Source organism: Tenebrio molitor, chromosome 6 (assembly GCF_963966145.1).
Source record: "Tenebrio molitor chromosome 6, icTenMoli1.1, whole genome shotgun sequence".
Taxonomy (NCBI): Eukaryota; Metazoa; Arthropoda; class Insecta; order Coleoptera; family Tenebrionidae; genus Tenebrio; species Tenebrio molitor.
In genome coordinates this window covers 21,835,323-21,858,114 of record NC_091051.1, presented here as the reverse complement: position 1 = coordinate 21,858,114, position 22,792 = coordinate 21,835,323, and the positions used below count along the sequence as shown (strand labels likewise).

At 34.6% G+C, this 22,792-nt stretch overlaps 1 protein-coding gene and 1 long non-coding RNA gene across 5 annotated transcripts in view; one reads left to right on the top strand and one right to left on the bottom strand.

The window, feature by feature from the left end:
• Nucleotides 1–7,555: 7,555 nt before the first annotated feature.
• LOC138133992 (uncharacterized) overlaps nucleotides 7,556–22,792 on the bottom strand; it is a 70,385-nt gene continuing 55,148 nt past the window's right edge. Inside the window, exons 1-4 of one of the 3 annotated variants that reach the window (XR_011160600.1) lie at nucleotides 8,459–8,683; nucleotides 8,288–8,401; nucleotides 7,978–8,229; nucleotides 7,556–7,915 (exon numbers count right to left, since the gene is read on the bottom strand). This is a non-coding gene — a long non-coding RNA (uncharacterized lncRNA). Of the gene's footprint in view, nucleotides 7,916–7,977; nucleotides 8,230–8,287; nucleotides 8,684–22,792 lie in introns of those variants that run through there. The other 2 variants (XR_011160601.1, XR_011160599.1) reach the window with 2 other exon arrangements.
• Nucleotides 20,991–22,666, top strand: LOC138133987 (supervillin-like). Of its 2 annotated transcripts, none has more exons than XM_069052035.1 (3): nucleotides 20,991–22,096; nucleotides 22,144–22,385; nucleotides 22,447–22,666. In XM_069052035.1, exons 1-3 carry the CDS (start codon nucleotides 21,145–21,147, stop codon nucleotides 22,513–22,515), a joined length of 1,263 nt encoding a protein of 420 aa, XP_068908136.1. In that variant the 5' UTR covers nucleotides 20,991–21,144; the 3' UTR covers nucleotides 22,516–22,666. The 2 variants fall into 2 exon arrangements, with proteins under 2 accessions (XP_068908136.1, XP_068908137.1); XM_069052036.1 differs by having other exon boundaries at nucleotides 22,430–22,666.

Here is a 22,792-nt window from a genome sequence, read left to right as displayed (position 1 = left end):
ATAGTCGCATTTTATCCACTTAAGAATATTAATAATATAGTAGTTGAAATTCAAAAAGGTATATTATTATACTCATGTCACATCGTAAGGAAGTTCCTTAACATTGACACAGAACATAATAAAACACAACAAAGTCAAAATGTGGAGGCAAGACGCCGGTAATTATGTTGAATAGCACTGCACTATTACTTGATAGTAATATCCGTAATAGTGTACTCGTATGTACTCCGGCAAAATTGCCGTGCCGCCGGGTGGTGGAGGGTTCAGATAATAATAATACGTTTATTTCCAACAGGTTATACACCCAAAAATAGGAAAACAAAGTAAAAGCAAAAGATAATGTCTGAATCCCCTAGACAGGAAAAATAACTACCAACTTATAATAAAAACAAATGTAATAGTGGCCATTAATTAAACAGGTAAAGGCTGTCTGTAAACGGTACAGATGTCTAGATATCGTGTGAAATGATTAAGTTACAAATAAGCCAGTCAGCACAGTAATCATTAGCATTTTTAAACATTAAATAAACTGGACTTTTAAGGTATATACAGGGTGATTCATCTTTTACCGCCGGTGGCAAAATTGACCTTAAAAATTATAATTTCGTTTTCATATTTTGCAGACCTAATTTATTATTCATAAGGCACATAATATCGCAAAATGAAATTTATAAGTTAATTACGTCAAATTTTGGCATTTTCTCAATTATTAGTTGTTTAATTTATTCAACCTTGTGGCAGATGCACACTCAGGTATTTTCACACAATTTTACCATGTTAAATTAATTTTATCATATGGTATTATTAAAATAAACGCATTTTGATATTCAAATTTGTATTTGCTTCATGATTTACGACATAATGTCCCAATACGAGTATCTTAACAATAAGATCTATTAGGGGATCTTTATTGCCACCGCAGTGGGTCCTTTACAACTCTATTCGTAAAACCGAACAAATTCACCTAAGCAGGTCAGTTTTACAGGGTAGTAATTGTTAAAGAAAATTTACAACACTAAAAGTCAACGAGTACCAATAAAAGCAATTTTTCCATTAAAATCGATTTAATTCAAAAACTATCAAACATTTTTCGAAACGGATTGCAGATATTGATTTTATACACCATTAGCCACATTCTGATGTAAAAATTTAAACATGAAAATTTTTTCAAAAACAGTTTTTTATAAATATCTGCTCATAAAAATAGTCATTTTTATATTAAGTGCGCGAAGAGAGTGTTTTTTGTGCATGAAAAGGTCTTTTACGCCGAGACGAAGGTCGAGGTAGTATAAGCCTTTGAATGCACAAAAACATCTTCGCGCACGAAATATAAACAATATTTTTTCTATAATTGATTCAAAAAATTGAAATTAGTTTCAATGCAGTGACCATGTTGCTAGGTAACTAATAAAAAACAGTGCGTGAAATGAAAAACAGAAATAGTCGTATGCGTGAAATTGCATTTCACACACTGTTTTGTATGGTTTCTATGGTTTCGATCTTACTAACAATGTAAAAAGAAAGACACGTAAGAAAATGACCCACTTCATGCACAGATAACTATGCGTGAATTTCAATTTTTTGAATCAATTATATAAAAAAACTTTTTTTGAAATAAATTATACCGGCCGAAAGCAAATTTTTAGACAAATCTGTAAATTTCATAAATTTTTCTCAATCTTTAAGGGTCATTTTGCCACCGGCTGTAAAAGATAGATCACCCTGTGTTTGTACGAGCTTTATCACAATAAAAAGGAACAAACGAGCGTGAACTGATTCTTGGTACATGAAAATTAATACCGGGACATTTTTTTAACATTGAACATAGCCCATACTTATTCCCTATGTTCAGTTTTAAAAAAACACAGGTCAATGCATGTATTGGGTGATTCAAAATGATTGTGGCCAAGTATGGCAACTATGTACGAAAATTTATGTGGCAACTATGTGGGTAGGGTAGAGTTGATATTTCTTTGACAGTTCATAGTCGCGCAATTTTGAAAACTGTCAAATCAATGTGTAATGATATCAAAAAAATCAAATGCACGCTCATGAAATGTCATACAAATGACAACTCTGCCTCATCCACACAGTTGCCACATAAATTTTCGTACATAGTTACCATACTTGGCCACAATCATTTTGAATCACCCAATATGTATAATCTATTCATTTTGATTGTGACCACTCCCTAGTAACTTTTCAGTTGCTAGGTTATTGATAGGGAATTTTAGATAACACTAAATCCAGTCGCAGTTGGCAACTCTCGGAGGCGCCATTTTGACAGAAACGTCACGCTCACAGAAGACAGAACGGAGAACGACTTGCGCAAACGTTTTTCGACGTACACTGTGCGCATGTCTATAAAATAATTGAGTTTTGGTACAAAATTTTAGAATTCAAAAAGAAAATGCCACGTCGTCTGCTCAAAGTTAGGACCAAACGGTTAATATTGACTTGTTTCGAGACATTTATTGAAGCCAACGGGAAAACAACTCACAAAGACGAACATCACCAATAAAGTTAACTCTATTTGTGGTTTTTTATTGTACATTTTGGCTAGTAAGTGTTGTAGTTTGATACCTTCTGCCTTTTCATCCCCTGTAAATCATTTTTTGAACTTTCTGTCTGATTAGTTTCTATCTGAAAATACATATGTATTTTGTATTAATCAATGCTAATTGAAAGTTCTGATTACCTTTAGCAGGTAATCTCCAGGCATTTTTCGCGTTTGTCTTACTGCCAAATGACCATTTCCTTCGTTCTTCATTAATATCGAGAATTGCATGAGGTGATTTCGAAGTTTTTACGGTAAATAATCTGTATCTGGATATAACCCCACTTTTCAACAGACGTGATTACAGAATCAGACAGACGTTTTTAGTTTCTCCTACTTCAAATATTGATTTCCGTTATTAATATTGATAAATACATTAAAATCATTGCTTTACTACCATGGTCAAGTTTTGACAATTCTGACATTTTCACATCATGTTCACACCACACAAATATTGAGAGTCCGAATCGAGCAGTCGAAGCGAGAGGACCTGTTTTACGGCGCGCGATAAGATAAGCGGCAAGTAAAAACGAGGTAGAATGAAAAAAAGTGATAGTGAGAGCGAGAGAGACGAAGATCACAAAAGGAAAAGAGAAGAAGGACGAGAATCAGAAGAGAGGATAAACCCATTTCGGAAAAGTAAAAAAGTGGAAAGATCACCGGTTAAAAAGGCAATGGATAAGGAAATGAAAAAGATGTTGGAAAAAATTATGGAGGATGTAGGGGAGATAAAGGAAGAGAATCGGAAGATGAGCCGGGAATTGGAACAATTGAAAAGTATGATGCGTGAAAAGGAAGAAAAATGGGAAAGAGAAAAGATGGAACTAAAAGAAAAAATGAATCGCATTTTATCCACTTAAGAATATTAAACGCTGGTGCGTTTGCACTCGCGCTTAACCATTCTTGCGTGGATAAAATGCTATCTAAAACACTTATACAATAAATAACTATTAACATATGGTATATAAATTAAGTTAAAATTTTAACAGAAAATGTTAATTTAAGAATGCAGTATATCACTACTAAGATTTTAATAACGGAAATAAGAGTTTCAAATGAAACAAAAAATATTATTCCTCTGAAGTTTTTGCGTAAAATAAAAAAAAAATCTTATGATTTCAATCTGGGGGCATACGACGTACACGTACACGTACATTGATTCATTTTTCGGCCTCTGTGTAGAAACATTGATTTTTCATTCGTCTAAATCGTCTGGAAACTAGCATTTCCCTGCCTAGGCAAGAAAATTGACACAGGAATTTTTAATGAAAGATTTTAGGTTGGCAGCATAAAATGTCAGTGTCATGTGGCATTTTTGTACAATTTTTTAAGTGTAAAATATTGATGTCAGGCAAATTTGTATCCTTTATCGCAAGCTGTACATTGTGGTATAACAGTAGGGACCGAGGAGGGTATCAAACGATGGGTTAGAAATAACAGAAACAACGACGACGCTTTTGAATATTTGAGGAATTGGTTGATTTTTGTCGTGACAGTCGCTTCTTGAATCCTTTATGTTGCCAATGGATGAAAAATAAATTCGCTATCTGGTAATTTTTTAACAAAAATTATAATATTTTGCTTTAAATAAATTGTCGGCCAAATTTTTTTTATGTATTACACGGCTAGAAAATGTTTTGCAAGTGCTCGCACTCGGCTGACGCCTCTGCCCCACAATTCGTGCTTGCACTTGCAAAATGGCATTTTCTAGCCTTATGATACAAATAACTATTCTCTAAGTATCGCGCGTTCAAATGAAATCCTGGGCTGAGTTGGCGTTGGAAAAATGTAACCGTTTAGAACAGTGTAAAGTTTGAATTTCCCGCCGTTTGACACGAATGACATTTGTTTATGTTTAATCGGGACATATTAAACATGTTTGTTTTCAGCAAAGGGTGCCCTTAGATATTTGCTTCGAGAATAGAAATCGTTACGTTATTCTATTTTTAATGTAAAACATTGCAAAGAAAGAAAAAAGTAAGATATTTTTGGCTCTACATTTTAGGTTAGCTGTCAACATGCTCCAATTAATCTACGCTTTAAAAAAGCACAACAATTGACGGTTTCCAACGCCTTCCCAGCCCAGGATTTCATTTGAACGCGCGATATTTTTCCATCTAAATCAGATTAAAAATTTGTTACACAGTCTAGGACTGGTTTACAAATCTATGAGCATGATGACCAACTCAATAGACCGGGACCAATGGCTTAACGTGACTTCCGAATCGAGACAGAAAATGAAAACTAAATAATTATTTCTCCCTGGGTCGGAATTGAACCCGCGACCCTCGCGTCCCTGAGCCGAAACGGACTCCCTTAGGCTATATTCTGCCTAATTAGGTATTGAAATAACACATGTGGACTTGAACAAGTCAGATTTAAAGAAAAAATCATCTTGTTAAAGTTTCAGTTTTTATTTGTGTGAATTATTTAACAAATCTAAAAGGTTTAAGTGATCCAACTTAAAACACACAAATCTTTTTCAGATAAGTACAATTCTGTGTCTCCATCAAACGTATCATCATTTGGACTGAATGTTAAACCGTCTTCAATATTTTCATTCCTCGAAATACGAATATCATATTCTTTATTTGGCACCAAATCCAATAATGTTAGTCTTCTGTAACACTCGGATTTAATTTTTTTTTCTCAAAAATTTCCTTACGTAAGATAACAAAATTTTTATGTTGTCGCTTAGACAATTAAAAGGGCTATCAGAAACAAGAAAAACAATAGAGGGTTTCCATTAAAAAATATATCGATTACGTCATTACTCGGAAACAAATGACTGCTTGGAATTTTATTTAGTATTAAAACATATATGTATGTACGTATAAACTTTATTTTGCCCTACGGGCTTTAAAGGATTTCTGTATACAGTTTTGTCAAAAAAAATATTACAATTCCAAAACAAACTAAAATAAAAAAATTTTTGTTCGACACTATCAGAATTTGAGAATTTTCTCCTATGTGAACATATTTTGATAAATGTCACAACTTGTCAAAACGAAACGTCAAGCTAATTTTAAAAGTTTTAAGCGATTTGGAGCCTTTAAGGGGCTCGTCGAACAAAAAAAAACGTTGTATTCAACTCGTTCGTGCGTAAATTGGGCCTTTTTTGGCATGAGTGGGCCAGTTTAAAAACGCGAGTGAAACTCGTTAAATAAACTACTATTTTTCTACAACCGTCAAAAAAACGCGACATTTATGCATTATCAAGTTGCAAAGTATGTCATTTTTTGAAATGGCCCACGCGTGCCAAGAAAGGCCCAATTTACACACAAACTCGTCAAATAAACTACTATTTTTCTATTCCCGACCCCTCTCCTTCTCTATCGTTTCCCTCCTCTTCCATACCTCTTTCGTCTATCCTATCTCCCTTCCGTCTTCTCTCAGTATTAAAACATGTATTTTTAAACTAAAATTAATCCGTCCAAAGATTTTTTTGAAAAAAGTTTTGTTTAATTTTTAATGAATTTATTCCCTGCTTTTGCCGCTCACTGTAATAAAAACCCTGTAATACCCCAGTCTGAATTCAAATTGCCGCCGCCGAAACAAAATAAAAGGAACTAGGAGAAGAAGGAAGACGCACGAAGGTCATCGAGAAGTTTAGGCCTCTGTGTAGTGGACGTCATTTTTTGCTTCTTGTTTGAAAAGGAGATGCTCGCTCTCTTGACTTTTTAATACAGGTAGTATTATCTTAACTACGATACGTGTTTCACAGATATGTCTTTTGCTCGCTTATTTCGATAATGCACGGCAGAAGTAACAATCAACGGTCTTGGGTAATTCTTTGGGTATCGACGAGTAGCGTGGGGTCCGTATGATCATGGGGAAATGTAAATGAGGAAAACGAGCAAATTTCGGGGTGCGTCGCCAAACACGTGACGGTTAATAAACTGTAGTCCATTTCGGGAATGGCCATTCATTTGCCAGAAGGAAAGCCGTGAGCACGTGTTTGGCAGAAATTAGGTTGTCGACGCGAGGGCAGATTGGAAATGAGGAAATGAAAGATGGGGGCACACTAAGAGGTCCCGCCTGGGGTTGGCGTCGTTGTCTCAGCGGTGTTCCTCCATGATGGGAAACCGTGGGTTGTGGAGCCTCTCAACCGCCCTTGGTGGAAGGCCTCTGCTTTGGCGATCAAAAAGATTATGGTGTACCATCGTTTGTGGATGATTTTTGGAGGTTTTACTCATCCCATTTACAGTAGCTGTTATTAATGTCATATCATTAGTTTCACGGTGCTGCTTTCTGCTTTTATTTCAGGTTTATGTTCTGGGCGGCTATTTTATTTATTGCATATTTTGAGACTTCGACTGGGGGAACCCTTTTAAACGAACCTCTCATAGCGAGGGTTCACAAACTGTGTTGTTATTTATTTCTTTATCTGTGTCATGCGAAGTCGCATCGCTGAAATGTTTAATTTGTTAGGTAATCTGGTTCCAGATCGATCGCTGCTGTAAATGGAAACGAGAATGTACTTATTCGTGTATTTACAAATTAAATATAGGCGTCCTCCCACCGACTCTTGTATTTTTATTTCGAAGTTTGTCCACCCCACAGGTCCACCATTTGCATCTCGAGTTAGTCTTCCGCCATGTTGTTACCTATAAAAACACACAACGTGGAATTTTTACCGTTTCTATGACGATCACGACTTGGCCAATTTATTAGATTTCGCGGGTTTCATTCGATCATTGAAATGTTTGAATTTTGGCGGAAGACTAGTGACTTTGGCTTATTAAAGTCTATTTTTTCCTGGTAGGCGTGTGCGTGCGCATCTCCGAAAGGTAGAATCACATAGCTAAGATTTTTAGCAGGATGCAGGAATTGTTAGTATTTTTGGTTGCATATTATCTTGGGGGATCAGTATTTGTGGTTGCAGATTAAAACTCATGTTTATGATTTAATTTTTGTATAATTTGTAAAATGTAAACAAAAAAGTATGAATCAATCAAAAAAGTATGAATCAACTCGTGGAAAAATTGATAACAAATATTATATGTACAACATTTTTTATTTTATACACACAGGAGTTAAATTGGGTACAAAACAACTCGATACTTTTGGATTCAATCCTTAATTAAAAAAAAAAAAATAAAATAATCAACACCGCACTTTTCACCTAAAAAAAATTACAGTGACATCGACAATAATTGTCAGTTCACATGAAAGCGGCAAAAATTTCATAACATGGACAAGGCCTGCTTCGACTACAATCATTTCTAATAACCATGTATCTTGCAAGAGAAAAGGTCTCCCTTCTTGGCGTATTTTTTTTATTTCCCGTAAATATCTTCTTCGCCAAGATATGTCTTCTCTTTCTATTAACAGGCTTTTTCTGTTTCGTTATTTGTGCTATTTGAAATAAACATAGATTTCAATGTTTACAGTTAATTGAAAACAATGTATGTACTTACTTGAATTTTAATTCATGTAAAACATTATAAAGCTTAGAACGACTGATGTTTGGAATTTCTTCATTGTTTTGCACTTCCCTGTACACAGCATCAATTGTAGGAATTCTGTTTGCAGAGAAAAATGAGTGCACTGTTTTTCGAATGAGATATTTTTGATGTTCATCCATTTCCTATCAGGTTTCTTCGGTGCCTGTAATTGTCCACACTTCTTTTCTTCCGCCAAGTATCATTGAATGGTTCTAAATCCACAACCTTCAACACAAAGTAATTGAGCTGTGATACAACAAAAAAAAAACTCAGAAATCAATACCAGTATAATCTGCAGTTTTTTCCATTTGAGCCGTCTTGGTTAACTCAGCAAAATCCTTGGAGATCCCACGAAATACTTTAACGATCATTTCTGTCTCGGCTTGTGAGAAATTTGCTATAAATATGCATTAATAAAAAACTGTTACTTGATGTTAGCATAAATCCAACTTACGCCGTTTGGTGATCGAAATTAAGACATCTTGTTGACATATAAAAACTTCTTAACCTCTAAGAACTAAGAACTGTTTTTTTAATAAATAAACGGACACAACACAAAATACATACAAAACATGAAAGGAAAACTAAGACACGATGAAACAAAAATGGCAGCTTGGACCTGATTGACAGTACAGAACACTGTAATATTGCACATTTCTCTAGTGTAAGTAGAAAAATAAAGTAACCAATAGGAAAATTTCGTTGCAGGATTTTGTAAATGCGCACGCACGCGCCTACCAGGAAAAAATAGACTATAGTTTATTACAATCCTGATCTTTATTTACATTAATGATCATATACAGACTGTTATTAAAATTTAAACAATGATACGAGTATAATTCATCAAAACAAATTACTTTTCTATTTGCCCTTTTTTCAAGAAATTTTTCTAAACCCAGATAAAATTTTAATTAGTTTGATTATAAATTCTGGTACCCACCAATGTGTCGGCGGGTACATTAAAAGCGAAAGGAGATAAAAATTAGATACCTAATAATCAAGCAAAAACCAATTCTTTATTCGTGGTGAGAATGACCTTGAACTTACGCACCACACTTGGTCAAGAGCACAAACTCTTTAAATTAAATGCTCCAAATGACGTCCTCTGTTATGCAGGCGCTACGCGATGCTACGAACACCCTCCAACGCTGGAGGGTTGATAGTGCGTCGCATCGTGTGGCCGATCTTCAATGTCGAGCATCCAACGTTCGCGTTGGATCACGTTCCGGCTGTTGTCGGTATTCTTGACCGCGTCAAAGGACTTCTTCCAAAAGTTTGACGAAAACATTCGTTGGTTTGATGGAATCTAGGTAAATTGCTCGAATGCAATTGCTCGAAGACGAATTGCTCGAAATCAGCTGCTCGAAAGTCAATTGCTCGAATATAACTTTGCTCGAATTGCAAGTTCCTCGAACGGCAGTTTCTCGAAAATCTTTTGCTCGAAGATAATTATCATACACAGGATAATGCGGTGCTTATTATTACAAAGGCCACATCCGTATTGCATTTAATAAATTTAAAAAAAAAACTGTTTTACACAAAATATTTAACTTCTGATTTTTACACTGATATGAGGATTCATTTCTAAAATTTATAGACGAAATTACCGAAGAAAAACATGAATTAGATTTTAAATCAAACGATATTAAAAATCTGAAGATTGGTTTTATTAATGATGTGAGATTTGTAATTGCGGTAAGGGTAAAGATTTACAGCCGTTAGAGATCTTCGGGTACAGGCATTTGAGATTCCATTATTTTCTCCAAGGCTGCAACAGTTTTTTTTTTAAATAAAACAATAAGTTTATGCAATAATAGTATATTGGGATATAAGGTTAGTAAGTTCATTATAACAGAATTGAGAAAGAGTTTGAAAAATCGAAAAAAATTTTCAACCTTCGAGATTCTGTTATGGCATTTATCCCACAACATTTTTCGCACAATCGCTTATACGACAAAAAAATAGCTTCGAAGTAATTTTTTGACAGGAATATTTTGAAGACATTAATGTCATTAATAACTTACCTCAGTAGGTATCGGTGTCGTTATTTACTTACAGTATTAGGGTTTTAAGTAGCGGCTCTGTCAAGAGCCGGGTAGGCACGAGCAATTTTTTTAAAGTACACTTGGTCAGTTTTTTTTTTTGACCTTGCACCAGTTCAACGGTGGTGATGGATATAATGCTTTTTATTACAAAAGTGAGACGTAATTTCAAAATGTTCCACTTTTCCCTAACCTGGACGTTTTGAAAATGACAGTAGGTAACATTAACAAAACAATATCATGCATTGGGTTTATTATGGAAAATAAACGACAACTCTTGCTGGCACAAAAAAATTGCAATATCAATTATTATTATTATCGTGATAATTTCACGATTTTCCCGTACGCTATTCTTATCTAAACTTTTCTATTTCCATTTTCTGAGCGGGGACTATTACGGGCGAGAACCGGGGCTTTTCAACATGGTATGGCCGTTGCCGTGGGGTCTATTACGGTGGCAATGTTTTGTTTACCGAAAAGAACGAATTTACAAGCAAAAGCAATATGCTCTTTACTCTTATTGTGTTCCTGTAATGCACGCCCTAAATTGTTCAAATCAGAATATCCCGTTTTTGTCCGCAGTGTCTGATTATTAGTCACGGACAGAATTAAAAAAAAGTTTTTTAAGTAGTTACCAAAGTTTTACTTAGATCAGTTAGATCTTTAACTGTTTAATGTACATAACACTTATCTTCGTAGAAAAGTTTACAAAACAACAAAACCGGCATTTATTTATCAAAAAATCAACAATATCTTCCGAATTTCGAACATCGACGTTAACAGGAACGACAACCGCCTCACGCCCGCGTCGCTTCCCAACCTTTTCGACAAAACCATTGTGTCCGTTAATCGCTCATAGTCACAATAATCATAATATAAAATAAAATTTTACGACTACAATGAAAATGACAAAACTACAGAGGCATTGCCTCGAGTTGCACTTTCCTAACACGCAGTAACCAATAACAGTGTATGACGTTGATGGTATTCAGTTCTTTATTCTACCAACCACACAGCTTAAGCTTGTTTGACACGATACTAAATTTTTGAGAAAATTTACTAGTAAATGAGAGAGGACCAATGAACGATCAGGATCTGACAAAGACAGACTATGATCCTGATCGTTCATTGGTCCTGTCGAGGGTCTCTCTCATTTTCTAACAAATTTACTACGAAATTTAGCATCGTGTCAAACAAGCTTTAGGCGGAAAAATGAAGTGGCAAATTTTACGGTGCCTCTACGGTACGCTGAACGGGAGTCACGGAGTTCGACCACGATCCCAAATTTGTGTTAATCTGATGGTCGAGTTCGGCCACCGATCGCTACCAAAGGGATTAAGATTTTCCAGGTACTGACGGGGGGCCAAAGAGATCAAATTCACTCTATTAGCTTGGAGGTTGAAAAAATAAGTGGTGGGACGTTGGCATATTTAAATGTAGAAGCAATTACTGATTTTATTTAGTTTTGTATTAGATATGCCAATCATTTCATTCGAAATTTAATGAATGCTTTTATAACACTCATCCAAATATATTTCAATTCCTATCTGTGTTAAAAGATTTCCAGTGTGAGGTTTATATTAAAATACACACTGCTAACCGTTTTGTAAAAAAAATACGTAAAGACATAACTGAGAAGCAAAACACAGGTAACGTGGTCGAACTCACATACGCCCCGCTGAACGCTCTCAGTAAGTGTTCTGTGGTCTACGCCCTGCAGTCCGACGCGAAGGCGCCGAATGCAAAACGCGCCAAATACAAAATACATAATCCAATTAACACATGCAACAGTTGTTCTTCGAAAATAATTAATTCAATGTAGGTACAGAATAAAAGTATACAAACATAAAAATATTTTTATACTAAAAAAAATCAAAAATTATCTATTAAAAAAGATTTTGGTTAGTAAAGTATTTGGTGAGGCACTGCCTCACCTGCCTACCCAGAGAAGCCGCCCCTGGCTCCAAGTCCAAAACACAAAGAGATCTTGAAGTTGTCGATCGGGAAGACCTGGCTAGCAAATGCTTTTGCTCGTTTTAGAGAGCATTTGCTTGACGACATTAGGATTTGCTTCTTTTACTATTAATAAAGTTTAGCATTTGCTTGAAATAGTAAGCAATTGCTCCTTCGTGTCGTACTAGTAGTTATAAATCGGCTGTTATAGCACCATAAAAGTACTTTTCGTGTTCGTTTCCTGGGATATATAACCGGGAAAGTGGTATATAATTAAATATATAAACTTTCCCGGTTATATACCTAACTTGACATCTGTCAAAGATAAATTAATGTTTTTAAGACTTTGCCTAAACGAACACGAAAAATCTTATTCAATATTCGTGGGCTGTCAGTTTTCAGGTATTCGGCCTGTTTTGCAGCACTTGGCTGACGCCGCGTGCTTCAAATTTCGGCCTCATACCTGAAAAGTGATCTGACAGCGCTACTCATATGAAAATAACTATTGTTTTGATGAGTTCTATCACCGTTTAAATTTTCTGAACGCATTTCAATAACACCTGTATGTTCAAAACGATAATAAAAGTGGTTTTTCACCTAGCAGCTGTGCATGTGCCTGTCTGTCTGTGGAATTGTGGAATTTTCTCTCATTAATGTTCGTTTGTTCAAAAATATTTGTCCTTTTTTGCACACATTTTGTAGAAAACAATATCGTCCAAGCGTCGTATAAGGGGTTTTCTACTAAAAATTTTCATGTTAGGAACCTCATGACAACTATAGTAATAATGATATTTTTAGTTAGATGATTCAATTCTTTTCTTTTAAACAACCGCCCTCGACAAGGATTTTTTTAAACATAAACTTCTCAAAACGAATAAGGAAACACTTATAAAAATGGAGTTTTTTTGTGTGTATATAACATGCTTATTGAAAATATTGTTTTTATTTGTTTTAGAAAGAATTACTCTTTAAGTAATAAACATTGCAAATGTTTTGAATAAGTTTTTAAGAAAAACATTAAATCAAAACATTTAAAAGTACAAATTGTTTGATAATAAAAAAAATTTAATTGTTAAAAAGAAAAAAAATTAATAACTGGTATGACCTCCTCTGACCCGGATTAATTCAGCACAACGACGGGGCATACTCCTAATCAAATTTGAAATCGCCTCCTGGGGTAGTAGTTCCCATTCTTGAAGAAGAAGTTCTTCAACATGTTGGAGGTTTCGTATGGGTTGGTGTTCCCGTATTTGTTTGTTCAATGTGTCCCATAGATGTTCGATGGGATTAAGACGAATATCTACGGGTAGTGTGAAATTTTGCGACGGGGGTCGGGTGGAAGAGGGTCTATGCAGTGGGCGGGCTCAACAACAGTTAATCACTGGATGTACACTAATAGTAAAAAGTACAAGCCAGACACAATTATTTTTTAAGATACATTTTGTTTCCTCGCTGGCTTAGCTTTTACAGTACGAAGTGATAATATTGGTTGGTCTTGACTAACTACCATATATTTTATTATGTACATACACAATACCTATGTACATACATTATTAGTTATTACGTATAGACTTCAAGGTACATTATCAAATTATACATTTTATTTTCTCCACTGAAAATACTGAACTAACAAAAATCAATCAATCAGATTCAGCAAATAACATTTAAGTTCATTTAAGTAATATATAACAAGTGTTCAACTGAAATGGGGCAGGGGACGATTGCGCCGATATGACCTGCTATAATCCGGGGTCTCTCAAACTACCTGTAATCCACAGGTACGATTGCGCCGGTACTAAATTTTTTAATTCCTTAAGGGGAAGAGTAATTAGGAAGGTAGCTGTACCTGTTTGCAAATAAAGTAGGGGTAGTTGGGAATATTCCGACAGCGTTTTACTAAAATCATTAGTTTCGTCCAACAATATTCAAGTGATCGCTGGAACAAACGCTACAATGGAGAAGATGTTTAGTGAACATGGCAAGATTCTTGCAATTTTCGAAAATTTTAAATTCCGAAATTGTGGAAGCACGGAAAAAGCTGTAGTTTGTAAAGTAACGCTTAAGGTATAAGATTATATGGCCCTTTAAAAGTATTTGACCGGAGATAAACGTTCCTTTTGTCGCAATTGCAGTAGGCGGTCAGCCCAACCATAAATCATGCCTCAAGCAATTCTCTATTGTGAATTCCAGAGCCGGCCTCAAAACAAATGGGTACCGACGAAATTATATTTATTTATTAAATATACAATACTATTACAAATCATCTTTACTGTTTTCAAAACACAAAGAACTAAAAGGAATTTCGTTACAATAACAAAATTTACAATAAACATCAAAAACATGTTCTTTCACAACTTTTTAATCCCTGCCCTGAACGAAGGAAAAGGGATGCAGCTGCACGAGCCGAGACACCCCATCTTAACGCCAATATTGGTTTCCATTATTGGGATAATTTTAGTGCTGCCATATAATCTTATACCTTAAGCGTTACTTTATATATTTTTTTTTTGTAAATAAATGGTTTGTTGAGAATCTTTTATATTATTTGGTTTTCATAATTGCTTTTAAACATCGTTGGGGCCCACCATTACCTACTACCTGTATTTTATTGAGGGGCTTACAGAATCAGGGGTGCGGCGCAATCGTGCCCAGGTATTAACAACCACTTGGATCGCCTCGGCGCAATCGTACCATCGGCTTAAAACGGCCAGGTAATATCGGCGCAATCGTCCTATACCGCTGAAATGTTCATCAAGTTGGCTTTGACTTTATTTTTTAAAAGACAACAACATCGTAAATTAAGTTGGTTAGACAAAGATAGCGACAAAGATCAAAGCCAACTTGATGAACTTTTCAATTGAATAAGTTTTATACAATATATAACAATAAAATCATTAGTTATTGAATACGTAACGTTTTCCAGATATTAGTACATATTACAATAATTAAAAATAAAGAAATTTCACAATGACCTAGAACATGAAGCAAATGCCGATATACAGTGTGAAAATTTTAACTGGACAAATTCACTCATGTTATGAAAACAGTTGATATTGACCAATAGTGTGCCGAATATCGCGAAAAAATCTAGTCATGGTCAGAAAATGCGTCTTCCGCCGACAAAAGCTCCCTTCCGGTGAAAAACAACCTTGACAAGGCTTTTGTTTTTGTTGGTAAAACAAATTAATGAACAAAATGTCAGAAAATTATTTTGACGTTTTCCGAAATGGATTTAAAATAGTATATTAAAAGACAAGTTTTGTAAGACCAGTCTTGAAGCACGAATTCAAGATTAAAAAACGAGTGGCGTAGCCACGAGTTATTTTAAAGAATGAGTGCTTCAAGGTCTTATGAAACGAGTTTTTTGTACTATTTTTTGTAATTTGCCCTTTTTAAGCCGTTTTTAAACCAAAATGTTTACTTTCCTCGATTTAGGGATTTTTGTGGCGGTTGGTAATGTCCTAATTTTAAAAGTGAAAATTTGATCAAGTCTTCAAAGTCGCCTTTTGTTTTAACCAAATTCTGTCACAAAACACGAATATGGAAGATAATCTTTCATGTACGCCCGCTGAAATACGTGACATTGCCAAAAATACGGTCGCGAATTTGTTGCCTGATAAATTCTGGAAATAATTCTTTGACCTTTTTGTAATTTCAACTGACACGCATGACGGATCAAGCTATGCCAACCTAAAAACTTTCGTAAAATATTCCGTGAAATAATGGCTATAAGGACATCCCAGATGATGACGTCGCGTTCGTTAATATGTCTATTAGAGAATCAAAATGGAGGCAAATTACAAAAAATCATTTTAGAAACGACCCAAGCAGTGATATTTACTACAGTGTGAAAACAATTTGGAATACAACAGGTTAATTGTTGCAGGAAAAGTGCCACGATGAATATAAATTAACCTTTAATCCGTTTTGTGATGTTGTTCCGAATGTTTGTTTGAATTGTTCATTCGTGAATTTGTCTAGACAAATATAACTCGACTTCCCATTTTTTTTTCGGAAAATTTTGATTTTATTGGACTCAAAGTTTGTTGCTTTAGGCAAAACCACTCGACCCTAACGGATCTCGTGGTTATTACCAAGCAACAAACGTTTCGTCATAAAATCAAAATTTTCCGAAAAAATGGAAAGTCTTGTGATATTGTTTCTGAATAAAATTCATAACTTGGACATAGGTGATTTTTGTAAAAAATCCCGAAACGGGTCGATTTTTGTTTTTTCCTGTCCAAATTTTGGCGCATATGGTTTTTGCATATCTGCTCCCGGAAGCTCGCAACCACCCCTAACTTTTTTTTTCAAATGGAAGTGTATGCAAGTGATACCTCGTTTGAAAGCCCACTTCGCAAAGAATACAACGCACTATTTGTTTCCTGAATATTTTCAAATCCTACGTCCTAAAAAATAAAAAATAAAATAATGCAACAAATGTTCAAAATGGACATCGTTTGTTTCTTGGCCAATTGCAAATCGATAGTAACATGCATCCCTTACGTTTTATAACATTTCCGGTGGGATTTGCCTAATTTCATGCCTAAAACCGAACAGTAATGAAGACCGTAAGCAATGTAGTAGACATGGAATTAGGCAAATCACACCGGAAATGTTACGAAACGTAAGGAACGGTTACTATAGTTTGGAATTTGCCAAGAAAGAAACGGTGCCCATTTTGAGCATTAAATAGAATTCAACTTATAAATTGGTTTTTATTTTTTAGCACGAAGGCTTTGAAAATATTCAGGAAACAAATAGTGCGTTGTATTCCTTGGCGTACCCTTAGTTAGAAGTGGTTGCGCACTTCCGGGAGGAGATATGCAATAACCATATGCGCCAAAACGTGGGCAAGGAAAAACAAAAATCGACCTGTTTCGGGATTTTTTTTACAAAAACCGCCTATATCCAAGTTATGAATTTTATTCCAGTTAAAGTTTCCACACTGTATGTCAAGAAGATTCAAAAGGTGTTTCAGATCGTATTTCCGCTAAAACCGCAGGAAAAAAAATAATTTCGTATTTCTTTTTGTTTATCCTTTATTGCTTGTAGGATATAAGGAGGCTCTCGTATTTTCATATTTCTTGTATGCCTTGGATCTACTAATTCAGGCAAAATACACTCCATATAAAATTGTACAAGTTTAGGTTCCATCTCAAATTTCCAGAAATTTATATCTTGTTTTATTCTTTCAATTTTTAAATTATCGTTACCTGATATCCATACAGCCAAAATAAACTAGGCAAAAATGAATAGGGAATTCCACGATTTTTCTTGGAAAGCAAAATAATTACCCCAATTCTCCCACGTATTCTTAAATACTATATAAATTTAAAATGTTACAGGTACTTGAAATATTACATTTAATGTGTACAGGGTGATTCTGAAATAAGTTTGGAAAAAAAACCGGTAATTGGTGATGATGAGAAGAAGTAATAGACAAAAAAAATTTTTTATAAAAGTTTTTTCGTTTTCGAGATACAAATGATTGAAAATTTGGTCAAAATTGTCAGTACGCTGCTGAGTTAAAGGTGATTACCTGATTATCTTGGTAGTTTAGCAACAATAATAATCTAAGGTGCCCGTCAGTCACAAACGTAACCTTACTCCTCTCGATCATTTCCATAGAAACATTTACAAAATTCATATAGCCAGAATAATTATGTCTCAAGGTGTCAAGGATACTCCACATTTTTTTTCCAACCTTATTTCAGAATCTCCCTGTATATTAATATATTTCTGACACATTTCATTACAAATTTTAAACTGTATTTATAAAAAATTCAAAAAAGGAAAAATTCCCTATTCATTTTTGACTAGTTTACATGTTTTTCTTTTGGTTACATGTAACTGACCCTGAATTTGGTAATACCAAGCATGTTTCTTGTTTATGCTGTGATCATTTTTATTCCAAAAGTTATTTTTTTTTCTCTCGATTGCCTCTTCTATCTTCATATTGAATTGTTACGTAAGGTACCAATTTTTTCATTGATCGTTTACGCAATAAGAAGGTCTAACAGAAAGAGAATAAAAGTGGGGGTTGTCATTTAAAAAAATCGGTGATGACGTCTTGACGTCATTGCGCAAAAATCAATGACGCACATCACAGGATGGCATTTTTCGAAATAAAATCGACCTGTCCGAGCGATTTTCTTAAAAATATCACATAACGCTATTATATCAATGTACCTACAATGAGTAAGATCATCTCTGCTTCTTGGTCTAGTAATGCTCAAGGCACAACTACCCCCAGAGTCAAACTTTTATTTTGAGTGTACATAACAGGCGGGCATTTGAAATTGTTAAACTAGACGCCAGGCGGCAGCACGTAGTAGAGACAATTTTACTGTTTGCAATGGTCTCGAAGTCCTATTAAAATTTGGTGCACTTTAATTTTTTTTTTGTATATTTTTTTTTTTTGTTGCAAGATAAAAGATTAAACTATGTCTCTCTAGTGTTGAAATTTGCATTTTTGGTTTATGTCCATCACAAATTTCTAAAATGATTTTAGACCAAATAAGTGCTAAAGTTAATCAGGCTACATGCTTCGCTGTAGTGTGTGACAAAACAAAAGACATTTCCAAAACAGAACAAATTTCGGTAGTGTTACGTTATTATTTAAAAGGAACTATTTATGAACGATTTATAGGATACAAAGCCGCAAAAGATTTGAACGCTCAAGCACTGCTAACTTATCTTAAAGAACTATTAATTCGATGTAAAATAGATTTACAAAATTGTGTTGCTCAAACATATGATGGAGCAAATGTGATGAGTGGTCGCTTAAATGGGGTTCAAAAACTTTTCCGTGATGAAGTTCCAAAAGCTGTGTATGTGCATTGTTTCAATCATCGTATAAATTTAATTACTGTGGATATTTGCAAAAGCCTAGCCCACGGAAAGACATTTTGTGATCTCTTAGAAGCAGTTTACGTTTTCATATCTGGCTCTGCAGTTCATTCCAAATTTATAGAAACCCAAGTGCTTTTAAATCCCAAAAGAAAACATATTGAATTAAAAAAAAATTGTTACACACGATGGACAGCACAAGTTCAAGCATGTTCTGCATTTAAACAACTAATTACTGAAATACTTGTATTTTTAAATAAATTAATCGTGGATTAAAGTGATCGGGCACCAGAGGCAAATGGATTTTTATATCAAATAAATTTCAATTTTATTTTCAATTTATGTATATATGAAAATATTTTAAAATTACTAAACGGGGTGAGTGACTATTTTCAAAAGGTGTCTTCCAATCTAACGGAGGCGAATATTCTTTTAAAATCTACACAAGACATTTTGAAGGCAATGCGCCAAAATGACAAACAGTTTGCATTATTATATTCAGAGAGCGTTAAAATTTGTGAAGATAACAACATCGAAATACCAAGTAAGGACACAAAGCCATCCAGAAGAATTAAAAAGATTCCAAAGCGCCTAGAACAATATCTCATCACATCAGAACTCGGTATTCAAGAAGAAGAAATGCTTGAAGATTCTCATTTTAAGACTATTATATATATTTTTCCCCACATTAGACTTAATTTTGCGCGCCATGGATGATCGCTTCAATAAATGCGAACATATTATCAACGCTGTCAGTGTTTTTCATCCAGAAAGTTCTGTGTTTTTAAAATACGAGTGTGTGGAACCTCTTGCTGCCCATTATGAAATAAATTTGGAAGCCCTTAAAGCAGAACTTATCATTTTGCCACAAACAATCGAGCGCTTTGAAAGTGAAAAAAATGTTAAAATTACAAACATTTTGCAATTTTTAGATATGCTAGAAGTTTATAAAATAGTTTTTCAACATTTTCCTGTTTGAGGAGACTTAAAACATATATTCGGAACAAAATGACTGATGAAAGACTTGATCATCTGGCAATAATAAATATTGAACATTCTACCGCAAAAGCTCTAAACACGGATGAAATTATCAACAAATTTGACGACAGTCATAATAACAGAAAAATTGCTTTACACTAAGGTAAGTTTTTTGTGTGTTTTATGCCTTAATTAAGCAGCCCACCCAAAAAAATTGTTGGTCCACCTGTGGCCCACCTAATATTAGCAACCTGGCTACGCTCCTGGTCTCCACACTTGAATTCGTCCATCGTTATGGTCTAGACAAAATCTGGACTCGTCCGTAAACAAAACATTACTCCATTGTTCCATTGAGTCCAGTCGCGATGCAATTGGGCAAAGTTTCTTCGGTTTCTTCTATGGACTGGAGTTAAACGAGGTACTTTTGCTTGTTTCCATGCACGGAACTGAGTTGCGTGCAGCCTTTTTCGAACAGTTTGGTCAGAAATTCTGGTTCCAGTACTTGCCACGAGTCGATTTTGTAGAGCGCAGGCACTAATTCTACGTTCCTGAAGTGCCCAACGGGTCAGTAAACGATCTTCTCGAGGAGAAGTAGACCTTTGTCGTTGTGGGTAAGGACATCGTTGTACAATACCATAAGTCAAATGTCTAATTCATTCTCTAGATATTGCAGAATAACTCACATTCATCATTTGAGCAACACGTCTTCTTGAATGACCTTCTTCAATTAATGTTACTGCTCTAGCTATCTGAATTTTATTAAGATATACCCTTGGTTGTCTCCTTCTGCCCAGCACATTCATAGTTATGTTTTCACCATAAAATTACCGCTCAAAAAGTATAGAATAACGTTTTGTGTTGAATTTAATGTTACGGCGTTTTGTTGTTTTTTTGTTTATTTGACAACAAAAACAAGCGAAAAGAGTGGCTACCTTTGCAGCGAGTGACTCTTGAGTATCTTTATATTGGTGCTAAAATTATAATTTGTTTCGTAAAAAATTGCACAAAATAAAGGCATCTGCACAAGTGTCTCCTTATTCGTTTTTAGTAGTTTACAATATAAAATTTAATCATATGTGACATAGGCAACCAATTTAATACTGTTGCACCTCCAACTCCTATGGTATATCAGCTTCGAATTAAGACTTTGCCTTGAAACAGCAATAATTGACAAGCGTGGACGGCCAAGTGGGACTTGTCTCGCTGTTTAATCAGTAAGAAATTACAATCAGTTTGATAACGTGGCTTGATCCCAGTGTTAATAAACTGAATTTGTGATTCCTCATTTCATGTGAAAGGAACATAAAAGAAAGGTATGGCTAAAGTAGATTACCCTGCACAACAGTGCGACGTTGATCAATTATTAAAAGAAACATCTCCCACAAATCTGGATTTTATCATAGACGGCATACATTTTGGTCGAGGTGATGCCTATTACGACCAAAACACATCTACGCAATTAAAGCATAAAACAACTAAACTAAAGTGTTGGAGAATTGTAAATGAAAGTTTGGAAGAAGTTGAGGATAAAACAATAAACAACTTTTACAGTTCAGAAACTTACATTATTCAGTGGGAATCTATTACCGACAGTCTTCGTTTTAATACAGACGATATTCTTAGTAAACATGAAAATAAAATATATTTCTATTGGAAAGGTGAGAGTGCTGCAAAAGGATTTTCACCATTACCTGAATCAATAGAAAAGGACACGCCCCCGGTTGAGCGAATAGTTCAATGGGCCGAACCGCCGGCATTTCTTCAGTTATTTTCAGGAACTTTTATTGTTCATCTTGAAAACTGTAACAAGCTAAATAATGATCCCCATTTGTATATTGTAAGAGGAGAAATAGAAAATGAAATACATTTGTACGAAATATCGCTACAGAAAAAAAATCTTCGCAGTAGAACCTCTTTTGTAATGTATTTTCCAAAAGAAAAATCATCCATAATTTGGCACGGTGCTAATTCCAATTCACATTGTAAAGATTCAATCAAAACAATTACGGGAAAAATATTTGGTTCTGATTTTACCGTAATTAGTGAAAGTTCAGAAAACGAGAAGTTCTTAAAATCCTTTCCGAAAAACGAAAACGATTATTTTCATAGCGCTTCGTCGAAAATCATCGATTATACACCGAGATTATTTTATTTCAATAAAATTACTGGAAGTTTTTCGGTGACAGAAATCGAATGTAGCCATAAAAGTGCGTACCTAACTCCATTTCCGTTTTTACAATCTCATCTATACACTGCTGAGCAACCAGGTAAGTTTTCGAATTTAGGAAACAATTGTAGTAAGTGTCATTTACAGCAATTTTTCTCTTGGACGACAACGACGAAATCTGGATATGGTACGGGTGGCAACGTGACGAAGACAACGATTTCAAAAGTGAATGTTTTATTACTGCCATTAATTACGCAAAGCAAAAAAGTAATATTATAAAGAGACTCGTTAAAGTACATAAAGTTGTCGCCGGTTTCGAACCCGACAATTTTACAAACCTGTTTCCTACTTGGAAAAAGAGGGAAGACATTGCACAAATCCAAGAAAAGGTTTATACTTAATATTTTTAATACTTTATTCTACGATGCATCAGGTTGTACACTGTTTCAGGATGGTGTGTTGCCGAATACGAATGCCTTAATTGAAGTAATATCTGATGAAAATTTGGCTCAAATTTAATGTAGGCCGATTTTGGAGAACGATTAAGATCGAAATTAGAGATGAAATGCGAATTCTTTATACGTGAACGGATTTTCACGTTCAACAATGCAAGATTTTATGCTTCATTAAAATACACAATTGGTAATAAAAATATTTATTTCGTCAGAAATGATAGTGTTTATATACCTAACTTTAATATACTGAAGTAGTGATTAACAGCAGTACAACACTCAATAGATGAATTTGAAAATTTTTCGGGCTGTTCTTTGAGGTGTCCTTTTAACACAAGATTTAG